This window comes from Bison bison, unplaced genomic scaffold (assembly GCF_000754665.1).
Source record: "Bison bison bison isolate TAMUID 2011002044 unplaced genomic scaffold, Bison_UMD1.0 scf7180017864487, whole genome shotgun sequence".
Lineage (NCBI taxonomy): Eukaryota > Metazoa > Chordata > Mammalia > Artiodactyla > Bovidae > Bison > Bison bison.
In genome coordinates this window covers 7,002,476-7,023,340 of record NW_011495047.1, presented here as the reverse complement: position 1 = coordinate 7,023,340, position 20,865 = coordinate 7,002,476, and the positions used below count along the sequence as shown (strand labels likewise).

Here is a 20,865-nt window from a genome sequence, read left to right as displayed (position 1 = left end):
GTGAGCTGGGCAAAACAGGTCACTGACTTGCTGAAAGTAACTTGCTGTTACTCTACGCAGTGGAGGCATCAATATCAGAATGTTAGGGTTCGGACTTGGATTTCCAGCCCTTTTCTCCCGCCTGAGGAGACGTGGAGAGGCAGCCTGGGGTCAGGCTTAAGTGTCTCCAGAGCATGTTTGAAACTGAGTTTCTTTTAGGAATTCCCGGAACTCAGCCGAGTCTGGAGAAAGTGCCAGTTGAGCAGGCAGACCCCTCTTCCAGCCCTTGCTGGTCAGTCTGCAGAGTCTGCTGTTACGGCAGCTGCAGGCTGCTGTCTAGAATGTTGCCATCACAAAACTTCTTAAGTAAACAGGGAAATAGGCTAAATTTGTAGATGTGATTTCACTGGCTCGTTGCTTAGGGCTGCATAATATATTTACATTTTACCTCTCAAAAAAAAAAAAAAAAGAAACCCCAAAACTTGTGAGGGGGGCCCCCTCTGATACCATCCTTAGCAAACAATCAATCCTTGCTTTGGTGAATTCGCCAGTGCCCCTAGTGGCCGAATACAATATACAATGTGAACTATTTAGAAAAGGCAGTCCCTGTTAAAACCTATGGGCAAGTATTGTCATAAGTAAATGCTATGATAAGTAACTCAGAACTGACGTTGAGTCTCAACCCAGAAGACATCTCTGCTCTTAATTTTATTTTTTTCTTTACATATGTGGGTCCTTTCTGCATCTTTATATATACATTTCATACCCTTTTCATAGATGTTACTGAAAGTAGGGCCTTGGAATGAAAGAGCATTTCTCATAGGTTTTGGAGGACATAAATGGCCAAATTACTCTTCAGTAAGATGGAGGTTTTTTTCAGCAGCAGTGTACAAGAATGTCATTCCTCCAAGCTGTGCCAGCCTTAGGTATTTGTAAACGGATAGCAAATAATATCTTATTTTAAGTTCAACTCTTTCACTAATGTAAGGATGAATTTTTTTCCCCAAACATATATTGCCTATATATGTGTGTTTAGTGAATTACCTAATCATGTCTTTTGCTCATTTATTTTCCTTTGGGTATAAGATTTTCATCTTATAAATTTTTAAAAACTCATGCTTTGTCATGATTATTAGCTCTTTTTTATTTATTTTTTATTTTTTTCAGTGTTACAGCTCTATTCTATTTAGAAGATAGCAGGAGAGAGAGTGAGAGAGAGAGAGAGAAAGAAAAGAGCGCACGCACGCGGGAGAGAGAGTCCGTGAGAAAGCGCTTTGGCTCCTCCTTTTATATGTTTTTTCCTCCACCTGGGCCTGCCCTATGCAAATTGGGCTTAGCCAGGAGTGCTGTTTGTTCTGCCTGAAGTCTTCACTCTGGTCCTCGGACCTTCTTTGACCTTCCTTGTCTTCTAGTCGCCGCCATTTTGGAGTCCTTTTCTCTATTCTACCTATCTAACATTCCCCCCTCAAGAGATGGGAGGCCCAATTCTTTGGGAATAGGGGCATCGAGGTCTTTCTGGCTACTTCCTGCTGAACTGGGACGGCGAGGGGTATTGGGCCTCCCCCTCTTGCTAGTCTCAATCCTCAGAGTCCTTATAGCGGTGTCCAAGGGTGTGTGATATTTTCTGTGGTCAGCTGTAGTTTTTTATCTTTGTTGAACTGGCACTGCATGTTGTAGCTGGTTGACCTTAACCGGAGGTCTTCTGGAATCTGAGACTGGGCTGCGTGAGCTTTCTGCTGAGTTCGTTTTTCGCTGTCCCGGTTTCCAGCACGATGGGCCTTCCCCTGCACTGGGTTTCTTCGCCTTCCGCTTCTAGCGTGGGAGCTTCGCTGAGTTGGGCTCCTGCTGTGCTTGGCCTCTTCCGCGCGGAGGTTGTTTCAGCCAGGTTATATCCGAGTCACGGCACCATAGATGTCACTCGAGTGTATGTTCCTCGGTTCTTTGTCTCGTCACAACAAAGATTTGGAGCGACGGACATTAAAGCCCTTGGCACATCACAGCTCTTGGGTCCTAGACAAACCGTGCTACAGCTCTTAGGCAAATCAGTGTTACAGCTCTATTTTATTTAGAAGACAGCAGGAGAGTCCAAGACTTGAAGAAAAGAGAGTGGAGGAGTGCATGGGGAGGGAGGGAGGGAGGGAGAGTGAGAGAGAGAGAGAGAGAAAGAGAGAGAGAGAGCGCATGCACGAGGGAGAGAGAGTCCCTATTAGCTCTTTTTTAAATCCTGTATGTTATGAATCTATTTATAGTTTGCTATGAAAGTTTCAAGTGTGTGTGTATTCAAATCTACGCCTCTTTTCTTTTGCTTGTATTTTATACCTTTCTTAGAAATAACTTCCCCACTCTAACATTATTTAAACATTCACTTGTTATTTTTTCAGATACATCTTTTAATTTTTGCATTCACATTTGTAATTCATTTGAAATTTATTTGGGGATAAGGGAGGTTTAATTTTATTTTCATTCCAAATGGTTAATTAGCTGTTCCAGAAATATTTTTTTGAATGATCCAGTCTTTCTTCACTGTGATAAAATGCCACTATTATCACATAACATTTTATTCTAGCTACATTTGCTGTTTTGTTCTGTTGATTTATCTGTCAGGGTTTGTGTCAGTTCCATCATGATTATTGTAACATTAAATTACATTTTTTGTTGTTTTGTTTTTTTGGCTGCACTGTGTAGTATGTGGGGATCTTGGTTCCCCAACCAAGAATCAAACCCACGCCCCTTGCAATGGAAGCTCAGAGTCTTAACTACTGGACTGCCAGGGAAGACCCTAAACTACATGTTATGAGTTATACTCCATTGCTCTGTAACCTCGTACAAGTTATTTGATATTTCTAGTACTCGGTTTCTTTATGGGTAAGATTACTTCTGTTTTATTTGTAATTGTGGCCTCCTTTCCATTTCTTATACTGTTTACTTACATTAAAATTTTTTTCTTGAACTCTATCTACATTTTTAATTTTTTCCATGAACCGCTAATTCTGTTAATCATCTTTATTTCATTCATTTCTGCTTTTATTTTATGATTTCTTATCATTTTGAGGCATTTGTCTTTTTCCTCTTATATCTTGAATTGAAAGTTTAGGTCATTAATTTTAGAATCTTTGTTTTCTGACACTATAGCCTGTCACTTGTAAGATGGACATTTTTCACAGTTTGTGTCTCTGAAGTTGGATGGGTCTTACCAGTGCCATGGGCCCACTAACCCCTGTGAAGTAGTTGATATAACTTTGCTGGATGAGCACTGAATAACGCAGAGGTGTGTCTGTGGTTTGGAAGAAAATTCCAGAGGCACTTAAGAAATGCTCCGTCACCTACATTCTTGTTGCATTGAGATCAATTTTGGTGGAAAATGTGGGCATCAGGGATTGAGGTGAAAAGTGACTCAATAATCAGACTTTTGAATGTGTGTAAAGTTTAAGAATGGCTCGTGCTCAGTCGCTCAATCTTGTCCGACTCCTTTCCTCTGTCCATGGATTTTTCCAGGTAAGGATACTGGAGTGGGTCACCACTTCCTACTCCAGGGAATCTTCCTGACCTAGGGATCAAACTCGAGTCTCTTGCATATCCTGTGTTGACAGGCGGTTTTTTTTACCACTAGCACCACCTGGAAAGCTCCACGAGTGCCTTTAGCCATTTAATTTTGCTTTTATTTTCCTTCTTTAAATACGCACAGGATTAAAATCTATAAGTAAGTCTAAAAGGATTCTTCAATAAATATAAAAGTCCAAAATGATAAAGCACGTGTCATAATTTAATTGGCCTCCTCTGTTCTTTGTGGTCCATAAAATAATGTTTTTACAACTGATCGTGTCTTACATTCAGTAAAATACAGTGTATGCATTTAAGGCTCTAGGTTCTAGTCACTGCTTTATTTGAATCCACAAGTTTTGATATATTGTATTTATGTCATTGATCATTAAGTACCTCATGAGTCACATTATGCTTTCTTCTATTATGTGAAATGTCTGGAGATGTGGTTTGAGTTTCCAAGCTTATGGGTGTTTTTTGGCTGTCTTTTTATTATTGATTTTTAATAGTATTGTGTGTGGTCAGAGAGTGTGGTCTGTATTATATTCTTGATACCACATTTGTGGTTCCATATCTGGCACTGCTGGAGACCTGTGCTCTTTCTTCACAGCTCTGCCCTCCACTGGGTTCCACTCCATCCCAATTACTCACTCCTCAAGCAAATAGTTGGCCCTTGTGTATGGAGGGCTGCCCTAGGCTGCATGACATGTTGTGCTTAGTCGCTCAGTCATGTCCGACTCTTTGCGACCCTGTGGACTGCAGCCTGCCAGGCTCCTCTGTTCGTTGGGATTCTCCCGGCAAGAATACTGGAGTGGGCTGCCATGCCCTCCTCGAAGGCGTGGCTCAGGGCCTTGTGCCAAAACAGCTCTTCCCACACTTGGTTGGCTCTGAGAATCACCCGAGGTGCTTCTTAAACATACAGATTTCCGGGTTGCTGCCCCCTCCCCGTAAGTTGGCTTGGAGCCCTGGAATCTGCATGTTGAACAAGTGTCCCATGGTGATTCTCATCACTGGATGCGTGTGGAGAATCAGGAGGAGGGACAGGATAGAATGAGTGCAGTGATGGAACTGGGCTTGAAGAGGAGGAATTTCACTGCCAAGCATGAGCCTAAGAACTACTGAGGGAGTGAGGCTTCTGCAAAATGTGGATTCCCAGGCTTCACTGACCAAGATTCCAGTTTGATGGATCTGTAATGGGATTTGGGAATCGGTATTTTTGAATTATTTCTTATTTTTTAATGTTTTATGTTGTTTTTTCTTCCACCACCCCATTTAATTTTTTTTTTAATTTTATATTGGCGTGTAGTTGATGAACAGTGTTGTATTAGTTTCAGGTGTACAGCAAAGTGATTCAGTTATACGCAGACACGTCTTTACTCTTTTTGAAATTCTTCTCCCATTTCAGTTATTACAGAGTATTGAGCAGAGTTCCTGGTTATCTATTTTAGCACCCTCTTTTTTCCATTGATTCTGGTAAGCTGTATTTTTTTTCTTTTTTGAAAAAACTTTTAATTTTATATTGCAGTAGAGCCAATTAACAATGTGATATTTCCAGGTGGACAGCAAAGGGACTCAGCCATACAAATATATGTATCTATTCTAAACTCACCTCCCATCCCAGGCTGCCACATATCATTGAGCAGTGTTTCCTGTGCCATACAGTACGTCCTTGTTGGTTATCCATTTTAAATATAGCAGTGTCCATCCCAAACTCCCTAATGATCCCATCCCCCATCTTGCCCTGCTGCTGCTGCTGCTAAGTCACTTCAGTCGTGTCCGACTCTGTGCGACCCCAGAGACTGCAGCCTACCAGGCTCCCCCGTCCCTGGGATTTTCCAGGCAAGAACACTGGAGTGGGTTGCCATTTCCTTCTCCATAGCAACCATAAATTTGTTCTCTAAGTCTGTACGTCTGTTTCTGTTTTGTAAATAAGTTCATTTGTATCATTCTTTTTTTAGATTCCACATTTTTATAAGGGATGTCTGACTTCACTCATATGACCATCTCCAGGCCCATCCATGTTGCTGCAAATGATGTTGTTTCATTTTTTCTAATGGCTTGAGTAATATTCCATTGTGTATATGTATCACATCTTCTTCATCCTGGGAATCTGTATTTTTAACAGGCCTCTCAGGTAACTCTGATGCAACAGTTCTTACCCTGAGAAACCCCAGGATGAGGGTATTGTGAGAGGACAGATTAGGTAGAATTTAAAAACTTTGTAGAGTCACAGGCAAGTCCTCTTAAGAGTCAAGTGTTTGGTAATAGAGTTGGGTCTTGACAAGTGTGGGAAGGATATGATTCACCTGATAGATGAATTTGAGAGGGAGTTGATAGGAAATGAATAAAACCTGGCTAAGGGGTAGTCCCATTGATGGATGGTGGGAATTTGCAGAGGTGCCCAGGAGATGCCACACACATGTGAATCATTAAATGGTAGGTGGAACAGCAGTCATTCTAAAAATGTACTCCAGCGTCAGAGAAGTCTGACTCTTATTTCTGAGAATTTTCTTATAGTTTTTTAAAAAGAAATTATTTACCATCTGGGAAAAAGATCAAGTGGGAGGTATTTTCATGAATGTAACCCAGTGGTGATATCTATGTGTTGCAGGTACCAAGCGCAAAGATCTTCTGGAATCTAAGGGATGCTTTGCCAGCGTAATATCACCTGGCAGAAGGGTCAGCCCCTCATCTACTGAAACAGGTCTAAGTGTCGGTGGGCCTCTCAGCCCTGGCAGAGGCTTTGTCCACCTAGAGTAAGTAAGGGTCCAGGGAAGAGCCGTAAACATTGGGGTCAATTCTAACCAGGGGACCAACAGTCTGAGAGGGAGTGTGACATGTTTACAAGACCATGGATTCCGGAGCCAGACTGGGTTCAGATCTCACTCTGTCACTCGGTATCTGTGTGAATTTGGGCAAATTACTTCACCTCCCTGGTCCTCAGCTTTCTTATCTGCAAAAAGTGGGGGCAGGTGGTGGTAATACTTCAGGAGATTGTTGTGAGGATGAAATGAGGTAATGCATATAAAGTGATTTGAAGACTCCTTGGCATAAAACACAGGCTGTGCAAGGGCTCGCTATTATGAAGGTGAAATTAAACTATGTATTTTTGGGAATACAAATATACACACACAGGTGGTAAATCTTTTAAAAAATATTCATTTATGTCTTTTTTGGTTTTGGCTGCACTGTGTCTCAGTTGTGGCACGTGGGTGTTCGTTGTGGCGTGTGGGATCTTAGTTTCCTGACCAGGGATCAAACCTGTGTTCCCTGCGTTGGAAGGCAGGTTCTTAACCCCTGGACCACCAAGGAAGTCCTGGTGGTAGACTCGTAAAGAACAGCAAAGAAATGGTTGCCATAACACTCAGAGTCAGGATTGTAGTTCCCTCTCTGGGAAAGGGACACAGATGGTTTCTGGGGAGTGGGAGGGAAGGGCTGGCCATGTGTTATTTCTTGTCTTGGATGTTGGCTTTATAAGTATTTGTAAAACTGCACTGTTTTATATACTTTGCTCTGTTTGATTTCTTACGATAAAAAGTCTTAAAAAGCTTTTTCTAACAGTTTTTGTTGTAATGAAAGTAATTTAGCGGTTTCCATGGTGGCTCAGTGGTGAAGAATCCTCCTATCAATGCAAGGGACATGGGTTCAATCCCTGGTCCAGGAAGATCCTACATACCAGGGAGTGACTAAACCCTTGCACTATAACTTTTGAGTCCACATGCTCTAGAGCCCGGGAACTGCAAGTACTGAGCCCTTGAGCCTGTGCTGTGCAACAAGAGAAGTCACCTCAATGAAGAAGCCACAGCTAGAGAAAAACATGTGTAGCAGCGAATACCCAGCACAGCCATAAATACATAATTAAATTAAAAAATAAAGTTATTTAAGTTCATTATAGGAATTTTGAAAATATAAAAAACAACCACCATGGTAATCTTATCTCTTAGAGAATTGGTGTTAACTTTTTTTATATGCATGAAAGAAAATCTATTTCTTATGCATGGAAATATGTAATTATTTTTCACAATTAAGATCATAGGGTCACTAAGAGTCGGACACGACTGAGCGACTTCACTTTCAGTTTTCACTTTCATGCATTGGAGAAGGAAATGGCAACCCACTCCAGTGTTCTTGCCTGGAGAATCCCAGGGGCGGGGGAGCCTGGTGGGCTGCCATCTATGGGTCTCTCAGGGTCGGACACCACTGAACCGACTTAGCAGCAGCAGCAGCTGCAGCATACTACTTTTTTGCAAAACCTGCTTTTTCCAACTTTGCGTTTACCCACTCTTTCACAGTCACCTGTTTATCTGTCCATGTCCTCTTCCCCTTGACCCTAAGCTCCTGAGAGCAGGGACTGTTTGGATCCCCAGTGTCTAGACCAATGCTTTCCACAAAATGTACTCAGATATGTATTTGTTGAGTGAAGCAAGTAGGTAGATGGTCCTAAAGTTTTTTTGGAACATTTCCTTTATCTTGGCAATGTTTTCTATGCAGTTAATTCAGCAAACACAAATATATAAAAAGTATTTAGGAGAGACATATATCACCCAGTGTCAAAGTTATCATACATTTGGAACTGGGAGGGTGGACTCTGAGTTGTTGGCTTTTTTGCTTTATCTGCACACTACGGAAGTTCAAAGACATTAGTATGGGTATCTTTACTTAAAACTGATGTTGGGCTATGCAAGACTGTGAGTTATGGACCCAGGGTTCTTTATGATTTTTAGGTAACATAGTCTAGAGTTAACCTGCAGATCCAGCTCGGCCCCTCTCTAGGGTGTGTGTTGTTAGTTTCTTTGAGGGCTCATTTCCTTTGCAAATGGAAATGATTCTACTGGCCCCACCTATAATAACAGGATTTTTTGTCAGGAGCAAACAAAATGATCAACATGAAGTTGGTTTGAAATGATTCCAATATCAGGGTGGCGTAATATTTTGAAAAAAGATCCTATGACTTGATAACAGATAACTCTACCTGAAAGCATTGTCCAAGGCCATCTATCAAATGCTAGACCACTAAGACCAGAAGTGATGGCTTTTTCTGTTGATGCCCACAATAGCTCATTGCAGGCATTTGTAACTACCAGGAAGTTCTGTACTAAACATAGTGCTCTGTTATTATAGCCATTTCAGTCGAGGCTTGTTTTTGATTATTTCTTTCTCTTTTCTTTATACTGATTGATTTTTTATTTCCATTTAATGATTTTATTGAACATGCATTTTCTGGGTAGCAGTTTTAGTTGAAGCATAATTCATATACCATGTAATTCACCAGTTTAATAATGCAACCATTATCACAATCCATTTTAGGACATTTTTATTGCCTCCTTAAAGAAACCTGTCACCCTCATGTCCCCTATCCCTCCAGCCCTGGATAACCATTAATTTTATCTCTATGGATTTACCTGTTCTGGATATTTCATATAAATGGAATTACCAATATTTGGTCTTTGGTGTCTGGCTTATTTTATTCAGCCTGATGTTTAGATGTATGCCAGGAGTAGAATTGCTGGCTTATATGATAATTCTATATTTAACTTTTGGACACCAAACTGCCTTTAAGCATGCATCTTTTGAATATATTTCAATCCCCTCAATTACAAATAAATAAATTATATGCTCATGGACTTTTATTGAAGAGTAGTCCTAGTTTTCATACGTGAGGGCAATTCTAGTGTAAGAGATGTAAGATCAGGTTGTAACTTCCAATTTAAGCACATCGACATTTTCATCCTTCTGCTTCCTTTCCAGCCCTGCTGCAGAGTTGGATCTGAAATCCTCCTCCTCACATTCTGATCACTCCTCTGAAACTTCACTGCCTGAAGTCCAAAAGGATAAATATCCCCAGGAATTCAGCCTGCTCAAGTTGCAGACAAGTGAGTAGGTTACAGGTCCTCCTCCATGTGCCTCCATGCCCATGGTCTTTGCAGAAGGCTGCCATACTATTGGGTGCCATTCGCTGAAGACCCACTAGGTGCCTGGCATTCAACATGCTTCATCTCTAATTCTCACAACTCTGCGGGGTAGCTACTGTTATATGTTTTTCAAAGTTAAAATGCCTTATAAACATAAAAGTACTATAATAAAATATTAAAATAATAAAGAAGCATGTAGAATATGAAAACCCCTTCCCCAATATTTTCCAATCATCCCCCTATTCTGCTCCATAGCTGTGAAGAGTTTGATATCTATTCTTCGAGAATTTTGAACTGTAAATGTATATGTATTTGAAATATATATATATATGTATAAACACATATATATGCTTAATATATGTATGTTTGGATATATATATATATATATTTATGGATTGTAATATACCACCACATTTTCACTGATAGAAAATAGTACAAAATTATTTTCAAAGTATTGTTTTCACTCAAAGTATAAGTAGATCATGGATTCTTTCTGTGTCAATACATATAGACCTGTGTGGCTGATACAGACCTACCTGTTTTACACAGACGGAAACTGAGGCTGGAGAGATTCATTCACCCACACAAGCACACATAGTTAGGAAGTGAAGGGATGGGATTAGAATTCAAACACGCCTGCCTCCAAAGCCTCTGGTCGTTCACAGCCACCAAGGAGATAAGAGTTTCTTAAGCAACCCTAGAGCTGTCAGACCTTTCACCATTCAAAATCACTTGAGCAGTTTTATAGGAAAAGGGTCGGATGAAGAAACAGAGACCCTGAGAAGTCCATCAACTAGCCTAAGGTCTCAGAGCAGCCCTTCTCCTTGGTCCTAATCACATTGCATCTCTCTGTGTTTCTCCAGCCTGAGCATGTGCCACTGTTGGCTGCCAACACCATATGCCATCTGGTTAAGATGCCATGGGTGTTCCAGCCCTTCCTCTGATGGGCTTTCTATTACTATACATTTATTAGAGTGAAGATTGGCTCACAGATGCTTGTAAAGCTGTCTCTGAGCTTCCTAACCCATACATCACTTCCAACCATAAAACTGGCTTTATTTTTGAAAGAGAGGGTAAAAAGGAAAAAGAGAAGAGCCCTCTTAGATAGCTTTCTTTCTACTTCCCTTCTTTTGTGCCTAGTCCCATAGAGGTTAACACTGCCCCTGATGTAGAATTACGGAAATACACACATTGATAACAGGTCATACAGCCAGATGGTGCTGGGGGTGGGGGTGGGGCTTCACACCATTTTGTTATCCAGCTCCACTGTGAGGCTGGGAGCAGTGCTGATGGAAGCATTTCTGATGTCTTGCAGAAGATGGGCAGCGTCCTGAGTGGACATTTTACCCAAGGTTTAGCAGCAACATCCACACCTACCATGTTGGAAAGCAGTGTTTCTTTAACGGGGTCTTCCTCGGCAATAGGAGGTCTCTATCAGAGAGGATAGTGGACAAGAGCCTTGGGAGAAAGAAATGTGGTAACGTTTTCTTCCTGAATGTTCATTGTGCAATGCCCCAGAATACTCGTGAGTTGTCATTCCAGCGGCCCAGCCTTGTGTGGCTGGGGCAGACCTAGGGGGTCACTGTGTCATCCAGGTGCAGCCAGAAAAATAGGAAAGACAAGGGGATGGATGGTTGGCAGGCTGCATTTTTTGGCAAAGAACTCACACCATATGCTGATCCACATTTTTGTTTTTCTCTGAGTTTCATAAAATGCTAATGTGATATTTAAGTCATCAGATAAGTTCTATCAGATACTTATTAATAGAAATCTCCATTGAAGTCCGAGGAAAAGAATTCATGTTTCAGTTAGATGCTGCTTGTCATATGCGTTTAAATCGTGCTTTCGATTCTTTACGAGGAAAACATCCTGTAAACCTTAGCTTCAGTGTGTGTTGTTTTGTAGCTGATTTAATGAAAGGTAGATGTGATGAGGAAGTGTATATATGTATCTCCTCAGCTTGTGACTTGGTGAGTTCTCTGTTCCAACTTAGCCATCATAAGTTTATTGAAAGACCCTAAAGAGTTTCTGAATACCAAGGGACCATTTATGGCACACGCTTCCATAGAAGTACCTGTATAGGAGTCAGCAAGTGCTTCAGGGAAGAATAAGATGGCTGTAGTAGGAATACAGGGCTTCCCTGGTAGCTCAGTTGGTAAAGAATCTGCATGCAATGCAGGAGACCCCAGTTCAGTTCCTGGGAAGATCCGCTGGAGAAGGGATAGGCTACCCACTCCAGTATTCTTGGCCTTCCCTGGTGGCTCAGCTGATAAAGAATCCACCTGCAGTGCGGGAGACCTGGGTTTGATCCCTGGGTTGGGAAGAGCCCCTGGAGAAGGGAAAGGCTACGCACGCCAGTATACAAAGAGAAAGAAATAGAAACTTCTACTCAGAGCAGAGACAGGTAGTTTTGAAAACCAAGGCTTTTCCTTGGGTAGGTTAGTTGCTAAGTCATGTCAAACTCTTGTCCAACCCTATGGACTGTAGCTCTCTAGTCTCCTCTGTCCATGGATTTTTTAGGCAAGAATACTGGAGTGGGTTGCCATTTCCTCCTCCAGGGGATCTTCCTGACCCAGGGATCGAACCCATGTCTCCTGCATTGACAGATTCTTTACCACTGAGCCACCAGGGAAGCCCTTGCATGGATAGAGAATACACCAAAAGCCAGACTAGAGGAGGTGAGAAAGTAGTCACTGATACGGGGACTTTGAGGAGTCCTGTGTCCTACCCAACTCCTGAGATCAAAATCTAGTGGCTGAGGGGACGTGAGTCTAGCCGGGGCTTCTGCCTCACAGGGTGGCTGGGGGAAGACCTTGAGCTTCCAGATGAAGTGGCATCTCACCGGACTGTGCACAGAGAGCAATGATAACTCTGGGCAGTGTTTGGGGAGAAAGCCCACTGAGGGTCTCATCCACCCAGGAGATGTGGACGAATAGCAGCATTTCTGTGCCTTGTAAAGACTGTGGAGCTTAGGACAGAGAGAGAGAGAGAGAGAGAGCAAGCGAGCAAGCCAGGGGAGCTGGTTGTATGGCTGGAATGCTGGCAGGGCACCGTATGGTGTACTGTTGACCACCAAGCCAGGGGTCATATGGGAATAAATGTGTGTTTCACCTGATGCACGGCAGACAGGGATAGCTTCAGAGAATCAGACTAGATGGCCCATTTTAGTAGACAACAGAAAATAGATACCAGCTCTTAGAGAGCAGCAGGTACCTGTGTGGTTTGCAGATGGTGACCCAGGACCCAAAGCCTTCTCATAGATCCTGATGTCATGTAAGCCTGCTGTACACACTCTTGACTTCTCACTCCTGAGGTGCAGTCCTAGGGAGGAAGAGCAAGTATTTATTTAACTGGTTTAAATCTGGAACAACTGAGAAAAACAAAGAAGGGACTAAGTTTAGCTGTCTATTACTTAGGCATGCTTTTGGCCACAAGTAAGAGAAAAATCAAATTATCAGAGACTTAAATTGTAAGATATTTATTAAGTAATTAACAAGAAGCTTTGGTGTCTAAGTGACCTATATGGTCTGGTTGCCCAATGATCTCATCAAAGACAGGCTCATTTTGGGTTTTTTGATGTATTACCATTCTTCATAATGTTGGATTTTTTTTGTCTAGATGCTTGTCCCCTTATGGTTATAAGATAACTGTTGTAGTTTTAAGCATCATATTTGTATTCAAGACATAAAAAAGGAAAATCTCCTGTTGCCTTCCCCTTTTAGAAGGAAGGAAAGTTTTCCCATATGGTCCTTGGGGGACTTCCTTGTCTCACTGGCCAGAACAGGGACAACTGCAAGTATATATTAAAAGTAAATGAGGAGGACTTCCTTGGTCGCTTAGTGGTAAAGAATCCGCCTACTAATGCAGGAGACATGGGTTCCATCCCTGGCCTGGGAAGATCCCACATGCTGTGGAGCAACTTAGCGACTAAGCCCGTGTGCCACAGCTATTGAGCTGCAGAGCCCAGGAGCTGAAACAACAGAAGCCCGAGCACTGTAACTAGAGAAAAGCCTGCACAGCCACCAAGACCCAGCACAGCCAAAAAGCAAAGTGAATGAGGGACTTTCCTCGTGTTCCCAAAGCAGGAGCTGGGGTTCAATCCCTGGTCAGGAAACTAGATCACACATTCTGCAAAAAAGAGTGAAGATTCCCAAGTGCCATGGCCAAGACCTGGCCCAGCCAAATAAATACAAACATAAAGAAAAAACTTTTAAAATAAGTAAAACATTTAAAAAGAGTCCTGTCTGTTGGGTGTGAGCAAAGAAGGAGGTTGTGTCCCCAGCTGCATGTCCCTGCTTCTAGTCCCAAGGTACTCTTGCAAGCCAGGATTATTTCCTTGGGAGAGGCATCCGGCATTGGAGGTGCAGGTTTAAATGGCCATCCTGTGCCAGCCTCACTCCATGGGAACTCATGTGGTTGGTTTCTTGTTCCTGGGGCATTGGAAGGGGCTGGGTCGGGTGTCAGAGCCTGGGCTGAGTAAGCAGTGTTTACTCAGCATCAGTAGACTTTTTCCTGACTCCTCTTCACCATGAAGGCCACCTCCCACTGCTGCGCCACCTCATTCTTCTTCTTTTTTTTTTTTAATTAATTTATTTATTTTTGGCTGTGCTGGGTCTTTATTGCTGCATGAGCTTATCCCTAGTTTCAGTGAGAAGGGGCTACTCTCTAGTTGCAGTGCCCAGGCTTCTCATTCGGGTGGCTTCTCTTGTGGAGTATGGGCTCTAGGGCTTAAACAGTTGTAGCACATGGGCTCAGTAGTTGTGGCCCCCAGGCTCTAGAGCACAGAATCAATAGTTGTGGCACACGGATTTGGTTGCTCCACAGCACGTGGAATCTTCCTGGACCATAGATCGAACCTATGTCCCCTGCATTGGTAGGCAGATTTTATCCACTGCGCCACCAGGGAAACCCCTGTCCCGGTCTTTGAGACAGAAGGAGGAGCCAGGACCCTTATTAGTTGAGATCCAATCAGAGAGGCAGAGGCCCAATTAAAATGGCCTCTAATCCCTGAGGAATTCAGGGATTCAAAGTGCACTAATGCTTAGGAATAAAAAGATTTCAAGTTAGAGTTTATGCTCATGATTGCAGATAACTTTTGATTGACCATTCATTTTAAACCAAACCATCCCATCAAACCTCAGTTATTGTTCTTTCTCAGGGTAAAGTAATCATAACACCTTTTAAAAAATGTGTCAAACATAGGCTCACACTTTAAAAAAGTTTTTTAATCTGTTTTTTAAATTTATTTTTTACTTTCATTTTATTTCAGGCTCACACTTTTCATCTCCTCAAGGTGAAACAATCATAAACAGAACATTTAAGAAACCTATATGTACCTAGTGATAAAACACTGAATTATCCTATTTCCATTGTCATGTCCATACTTAGAGCAAATCTGTGGACCATCTTCAGCTCTTTTTATGATTTCGTTTTTAAACACCATTCACAGTTCTTGACCCCAGGAATGGCATCCCAAAGTTAACTCCAGGAGATAATCCATATATGTATCCAGAACAGAGTAAAGGCTTCCACAAAGCAGGATCAACTCTCCCTCCAGTGAATTTTTCAATGTAAGTGTATGTTAATACTAGCATTATTTAGTGAACTTTAAAGGAATTATATTTCTCTCTGTTACATATAAATTATATTTTGCAAGGGGTGAATCTCAACAAGACATAGTTGGTGAAAATTTCTAAAAAAGTCCACGTCTTTCCTTAGTGTATGTATATATGCCTGTGTGTAACTGAGATCATACACAGGATCTTGACTACTAAAAGGTAGTTGCTAATTTTGTTCCTGTTATTATTACTACAAATATCAAGGCTTCCATTTTCATTCTGAATCACATTGTTGGATAGTAGGGTTGACTTACACTCGGAACTAAGCATTGATGAGAAAGGGAGGGTCACTAAATTAAAAGAAAAATAGTTGATGTGGTACATTAAAAATATTTTAGAAAATTAATCACGTTCTGAAGAAAACAAAACCACTAATTTGAAAACATTCATGCACCCCGATGTTTATAGCAGCATTATTTACAATAGCCAAGATATGGAAACAACCTCAGCAGATGAATAGATAAACAAGACGTGCGTGTGTGTGTGTATATATATATCTTCCCTGGTGGCTCAGATGGTAAAGCGTCTGCCTATAATGCAGGAGACCTGGGTTCAATCCTTGGGTCAGGAAGATCTCCTGGAGAAGGAAATAGCAACCCACTCCAGTACTCTTGCCTAGAAAATCTCATGGACGGAGGAGCCTGGTAGGCTGCAGTCCTTGGGGTCACTAAGAGTCGGACACGACTGAGCGACTTCACTTTGACTTTTCACTTTCATGCATTGGAGAAGGAAATGGCAACCCACTCCAGTGTTCTTGCCTGGAGAATCCCAGGGACGGTGGAGCCTGGTGGGCTGCTGTCTATGGGGTCGCACAGAGTCGGACACGACTAAAGCGACTTAGCAGCATGGCCCTTAATGGTTTTGAAGCCCATACATGGCAATTAAAACAAGAAAATAAGACATTGTATTGAACACAATGAAGTATTGATATCTTTGCCATAGAAGCCATACCAATCTGATGGTTGTCTTTTCTGATTTTCAGAGTGCCTTATGAAAAGAAATTTGATACATTTATTCCACTTGAGCCTCTTCCACAAATCCCCAAGTGAGTTATCTCAACATATTTCATATTATCCTACCTTTATGAAAATATCAATTATTTATTTTCTCCTATGGAAGAGCTCATAGACACCTGAGGCATAGGGACCTTTTGAATCCTGGCAGTTGGGTGAGGCAGTTTGAATGGAAGGTTCCTGGTTTTGAAGGTCAAGTGTCTATGGAGTCTAGCTGCTGGGCTGCTTACATCTTCAGCAGATATGATTGGCAGACTGCCAGATGCCACATGTTATTATAGGCATGCACCATGAGGGGTTTTATGTGGAGAAACAGTCAGGGTCCTTGCTTTCCAAAACACAAGAGTTTGTTGGGAAAGAAAGACATATACTTGAATAAATGCAGCCAGGGAGGATGGTTAGGGTTTGAAGAGGCAGAGTAAGTTTGAAGAGGCAGAGTAAGCTAGTACTTCTGTATTTCAGGAAAGTATTATTCCTCTGATCTTTTCTTTTCTTTTAAAAAAATATTTGTTTTTATTTATTTGGCTGTGCTGAATCTTTTAGTTACAGCACGCGGGATCTTTAGTTGCTACATGCAAACTCTTAGTTCCAGTTTATGAAATCTAGTTCCCGGAATCCCTGGTTCAATTCCCAGGGACTGAACCTGGGATCCCCTGCATTCAGAAGGTGGAGTCCCAGTCACTGGACCACCAGGGAAGTTCTCATTCTTCTGATCTAATAGTTTAGCTCTGCTCCATTCTGAACCAAAATATTTTGATATGTAGGTTATCTTTATTTTTTGAAGAATTCGGTCGTTCCCACTGATAGTTCTCTTTTGACTAAAAAATTCCTTAATAGGAGATTTTCTAGATAGGAGAGCTTTTTGGCTTTTATTGTGTAATTCATTCTTACTTGTATTACCTTGTGATCAGAAAATATTGTTTTTATTATTTTTATTTTATGGAACTTATCAAAGTTTTCTTGTGAGCTAATATATATTCAGTTTTGGGACTCTTTCCATTTGCATTTGAAAGTGCATTCTAGGGACTTTCTGGGTGGTCCACTGGTTAAGAATCCACCTTGCAGTGTAGGAGATGTGCGTTTGATGTCTGGTTGGGGAACTAAGATCCCGTGTAATGTGGAGCAGCTAAGCCCATGAGCTGCAACTAAGACTCAATTCAGCCAAATAAATAAATAAGTAAATATATATTAAAAAAAAGAAAGTACATTCTATTTTATCAGGATGTAAATTTAGATACATACCCAGAAGATTTATCTTATTGTTTATTGTTTAGTCCCTGTTTTTTCTTACCCATTTTTGTCCCCTTGACTGCTCATTTGGTCCACTTGGACTAAGAGTTGGTGTGTTAAAATGTCCAAATGTTAGTGTGTTTCTCTTTATTACTAGTAGCTTTTAGCATTGCAAAAATATCTTTCTTTTTTCTCATTTAATGCATTTTGTCCTGTGTTATACCGAGCCAGATATTAAGATTACAACTCTTACTTTGCTTTGTTTGCATTTGACTAATATGCTTTTGCCCATTCTTAGACTTTCAAATTACTGTGTTTTACGTCTTTCTCTCAGAAATAGAACTGGATTTTTCTCCATGAGTCAATTTGAAAAGTAGTTTCTCTAAGAGGTGATTTAGGGTCACTTGCATTTATTGATTTGACAGATTTGATTTAAATTCTGTCAGAATAGTTTGTTGCATGTGTTATGTACATTATATTTACCCTGAGTCTTTCACCATTTTATTTCAACAAAAGTTAAACAATTATTTCTTTGGGTGTTTAGGAATGCTTGTGTTTTTTGTTCTATTGGTTCTTTATGCTGATATCTTCCTATATTGCTTTTTGCCCTGATTTTTTTAGCTGGGCTTCTAGTGGGTTGGCCAAAAAGTTTGTTTGGATTTTTACACAAGATGCTATGAAAAACCTGAACAAACTTTTTGGCCAACCCAATATTATTGTGTTGTCAGCTTTAAATGATATCCCGTCTATTCCTGACTTCCCTGGTGGCTCAGACGGTAAAGCGTCTGCCTACAGTGCGGGAGACCCGGGTTCAATTCCTGGGTCAGGAAGATCTCCTGGAGAAGGGAATGGCAACCCATTCCAGTATTCATGCCCCACCCCAAAAAAGGGGCTCAAAGAAATATAAAAAGCTTTCCTCATAGCTCAGTGGGTAAAGAATCCACCTGCCATGCAGGAGACCCTGGTTCGATTCCAGGGTTGGGAAGACCAGCTGGAGAAGGGATAGGCTGCCCATTCCAGTGTTCTTGGGCTTCCCTTGTGACTCAGCTGGTGAAGAATCCACCTGCAATGTGGGAGACCTGGATTCGATCCCTGGGTTGGGAATATCCCCTGGAGAAGGAAATGGCAACCCACTCCAGTATTCTTGCCTGGAGAATCCCATGGACAGAGGAGCCTGACAGGCTATAGTCCGTGGGATTGCAAGAGTCAGACGCGACATAGCGACTAAACCACCACCACCATCTATTCCCACGTGTGGTAATCCTCCTGTCTTCTTACAGGGGCTTCCTTACCTTCAGCAGGTTTATCAGGGTGTTTTCTCAATCATAATGCATTTCTCCCCCCAAGTATGAAAATCCTAGCGGCCAAAAGATGAAAGCATTCTCCATCTTCCTGCTCTGACTCATCCTAGGAGCCAGACTTCCCAAGACCTCTTGGATCACACACAGCACAGCCCAACATGTGCCCTTTCAAATCTCAACAGACCTGGGAGGATGCCAGGTGTCTGTATTATCTGAGGTCTCAGGAGAAAGCAGAAGGCATACTTTTCTGTGATTCTGAAGACAGTTTAATGAAACGACTGTTTACCAATGAGTGAGCAGGTTGAGGGAACTCACATGGGAGGGTGAAGCACCCAGGGACTCCCACCAGTGGGAAGCTCTTAATAACGTCTAGGTCTGAACAGCAGAAGAACTCCTGGTTCACAGGGCAGTGAGAGAATGGAGAAGGCCTGTTGTAAAGGAGCTGTGGCCGTGGACAATACAGCCACTCCAGAACTGGGGTACCTCAGGAGACAGGGTGGGAGTCAAGGAGCTCAATAAGACACAGCTCAGTCTCTGTCTTGGCACCTTCTGATCTCCTGTGGGTGCTTCCCACTAGCCAAGCCCAACTCAAAGGTGGGGGCAGGGAGGAGCCAAGGTGCTGCAGGGTACAGGGCTCAGATTCCTGGGCAAAGAGGGACACAAAAGAGACATGGGTTTGGGGAAGGGACAATGACGACAACTAATATGATGGGTTTTTAAAAAAGTATTAATTTGGCTGCATCGGATCTTAGTTGCGGCATGCAAGATCTTTTATTGCGGAGCTCAAGCTTCCCTCCAGTTATGGCACGCAGCTTCCAGAGCACACAGGCTCAGTAGTTGTGGCTCGCTAGCTTAGCTGCAAGGCAGCTTAGTTCTCTGACCTGGATTAGCCCACGTCCCACGTATTGGAAGACAGATTCTTAACTGCCGGACCACCAGGGAAGTCCCAATACGGTGACTTTACGTTGACACCTGGTCTCCAGAATTGGAGGCCTTCTTACTTTTGGAAGATGGAGTACCTTGTCTCCTGAAGGTGTTCGCAAATTTTGCATCAGGCGGACTGAAATGGTGTTGTTCTCTTCCCACAGCTTGCCTTTCTGGGTGAAGGAAAAGGCCAACATGCTGAAGAGCGAGATAAGAGAAGTCGAAGAGCTTGACGACTGGCAGCCAGCGGTCTCCTTGCTGCACAGTTTGCTACCTGCTGGTGGGTCAAAGGACTTGCAAAAAATAGCATAACAGCTGGAGGCAAGCCCGGAAGAGCAGACATTTGAGAGGCTTCACAATGGAGAGGAGAGAGGCAGAGCCTCTCCCAGAGTGGATGGTATCCTTTGCCCCGAGGTGGCCCCTGGGCAGATGTCACGGCTGTGGGTCGCTGTTAAGTGTATGCTCGAGAACTGGTAGTCTTGAGATGGAGCACAGCCTTTAACTCTGTGCCTCTATCCGCAGGTTCTTTGGACTTTCCAAGACAGTCCTGAACAGAAGGTCCAGGAAGCAGGCCCTGACTGGCCCCTGGAGAGCCTTTTCCTGTTGAGTGCTTTTGTTAGTGCAACTGTTCTAAATCAAATGCTTGACTTGGACGCGAAATCACTGTGTCTTGCCTTTTTAAACGTTGTTATTATTTTTTGGCCGTGCCATGCCATTCGTGGGATCTTAGTTCCCCGACCAGGGACTGAACTCCGGCCCTCGGCAGTGAAAGCTCAGAGTTCTAACCACTGGACCACCAGGGAATTCCCTTCACTGTATTTTGAAAACTTTACTGATAGAAAAGTTTCGAGAATCGTACAACAAACATCTACATATTCTTTACTTAGAATCTACAGTAGTTAACATTTGTCCAAAGGTGTACACATTCTTTTTCTCATATTATTCCTATTGTTATTTTGCTCAGTTATCTGAAAGTAACAGGGATCATAACTCTTTATTCCTACATACCTATTATACTTTAGTATGGTCAATGGTAATTGACTTCTTAATGCTTCTCCTAAGGTCAAGGGTAATCTGGTGGTTCACAAGAACCAGCTAACTGTGCAGGGGTGACGTCTGGGAGCAGCCTCTGAGTGCAGGGCACCCAAGTCCTGGGCCAAGCCCCTGAGAAGAGCAGGGCTGCTGCCTCCATGGAATCTTTGGAGGCAGGCTCACTCCTCTCTCCCTTGACCTTCTCCCTTGACTCATCCCTTCTCCCTTTGTTCCCCTGCCTTGGCCCCTCTCACATCTTTTTGTCCTGAGACCTTTCTTCCCATTTGGGCCTGAAACGCACTCAAGGAACCCCCTG

At 42.4% G+C, this 20,865-nt stretch overlaps 1 protein-coding gene across 1 annotated transcript in view; it reads left to right on the top strand.

Moving 5' to 3' along the window:
* SPATS1 (spermatogenesis associated, serine-rich 1) overlaps nucleotides 1-20,165 on the top strand; it is a 22,574-nt gene extending 2,409 nt beyond the window's left edge. The window contains exons 2-8 of the mRNA XM_010863089.1: nucleotides 6,131-6,275; nucleotides 9,268-9,392; nucleotides 10,747-10,908; nucleotides 14,881-15,001; nucleotides 16,032-16,094; nucleotides 19,682-19,797; nucleotides 20,040-20,165. Of these exons, the coding sequence (XP_010861391.1) occupies nucleotides 6,131-6,275; nucleotides 9,268-9,392; nucleotides 10,747-10,908; nucleotides 14,881-15,001; nucleotides 16,032-16,094; nucleotides 19,682-19,797; nucleotides 20,040-20,068 (761 nt within the window). The 3' untranslated portion in view covers nucleotides 20,069-20,165. The remainder of the gene's footprint in view (nucleotides 1-6,130; nucleotides 6,276-9,267; nucleotides 9,393-10,746; nucleotides 10,909-14,880; nucleotides 15,002-16,031; nucleotides 16,095-19,681; nucleotides 19,798-20,039) is intronic.
* The last annotated feature ends 700 nt before the right edge of the window (nucleotides 20,166-20,865 follow it).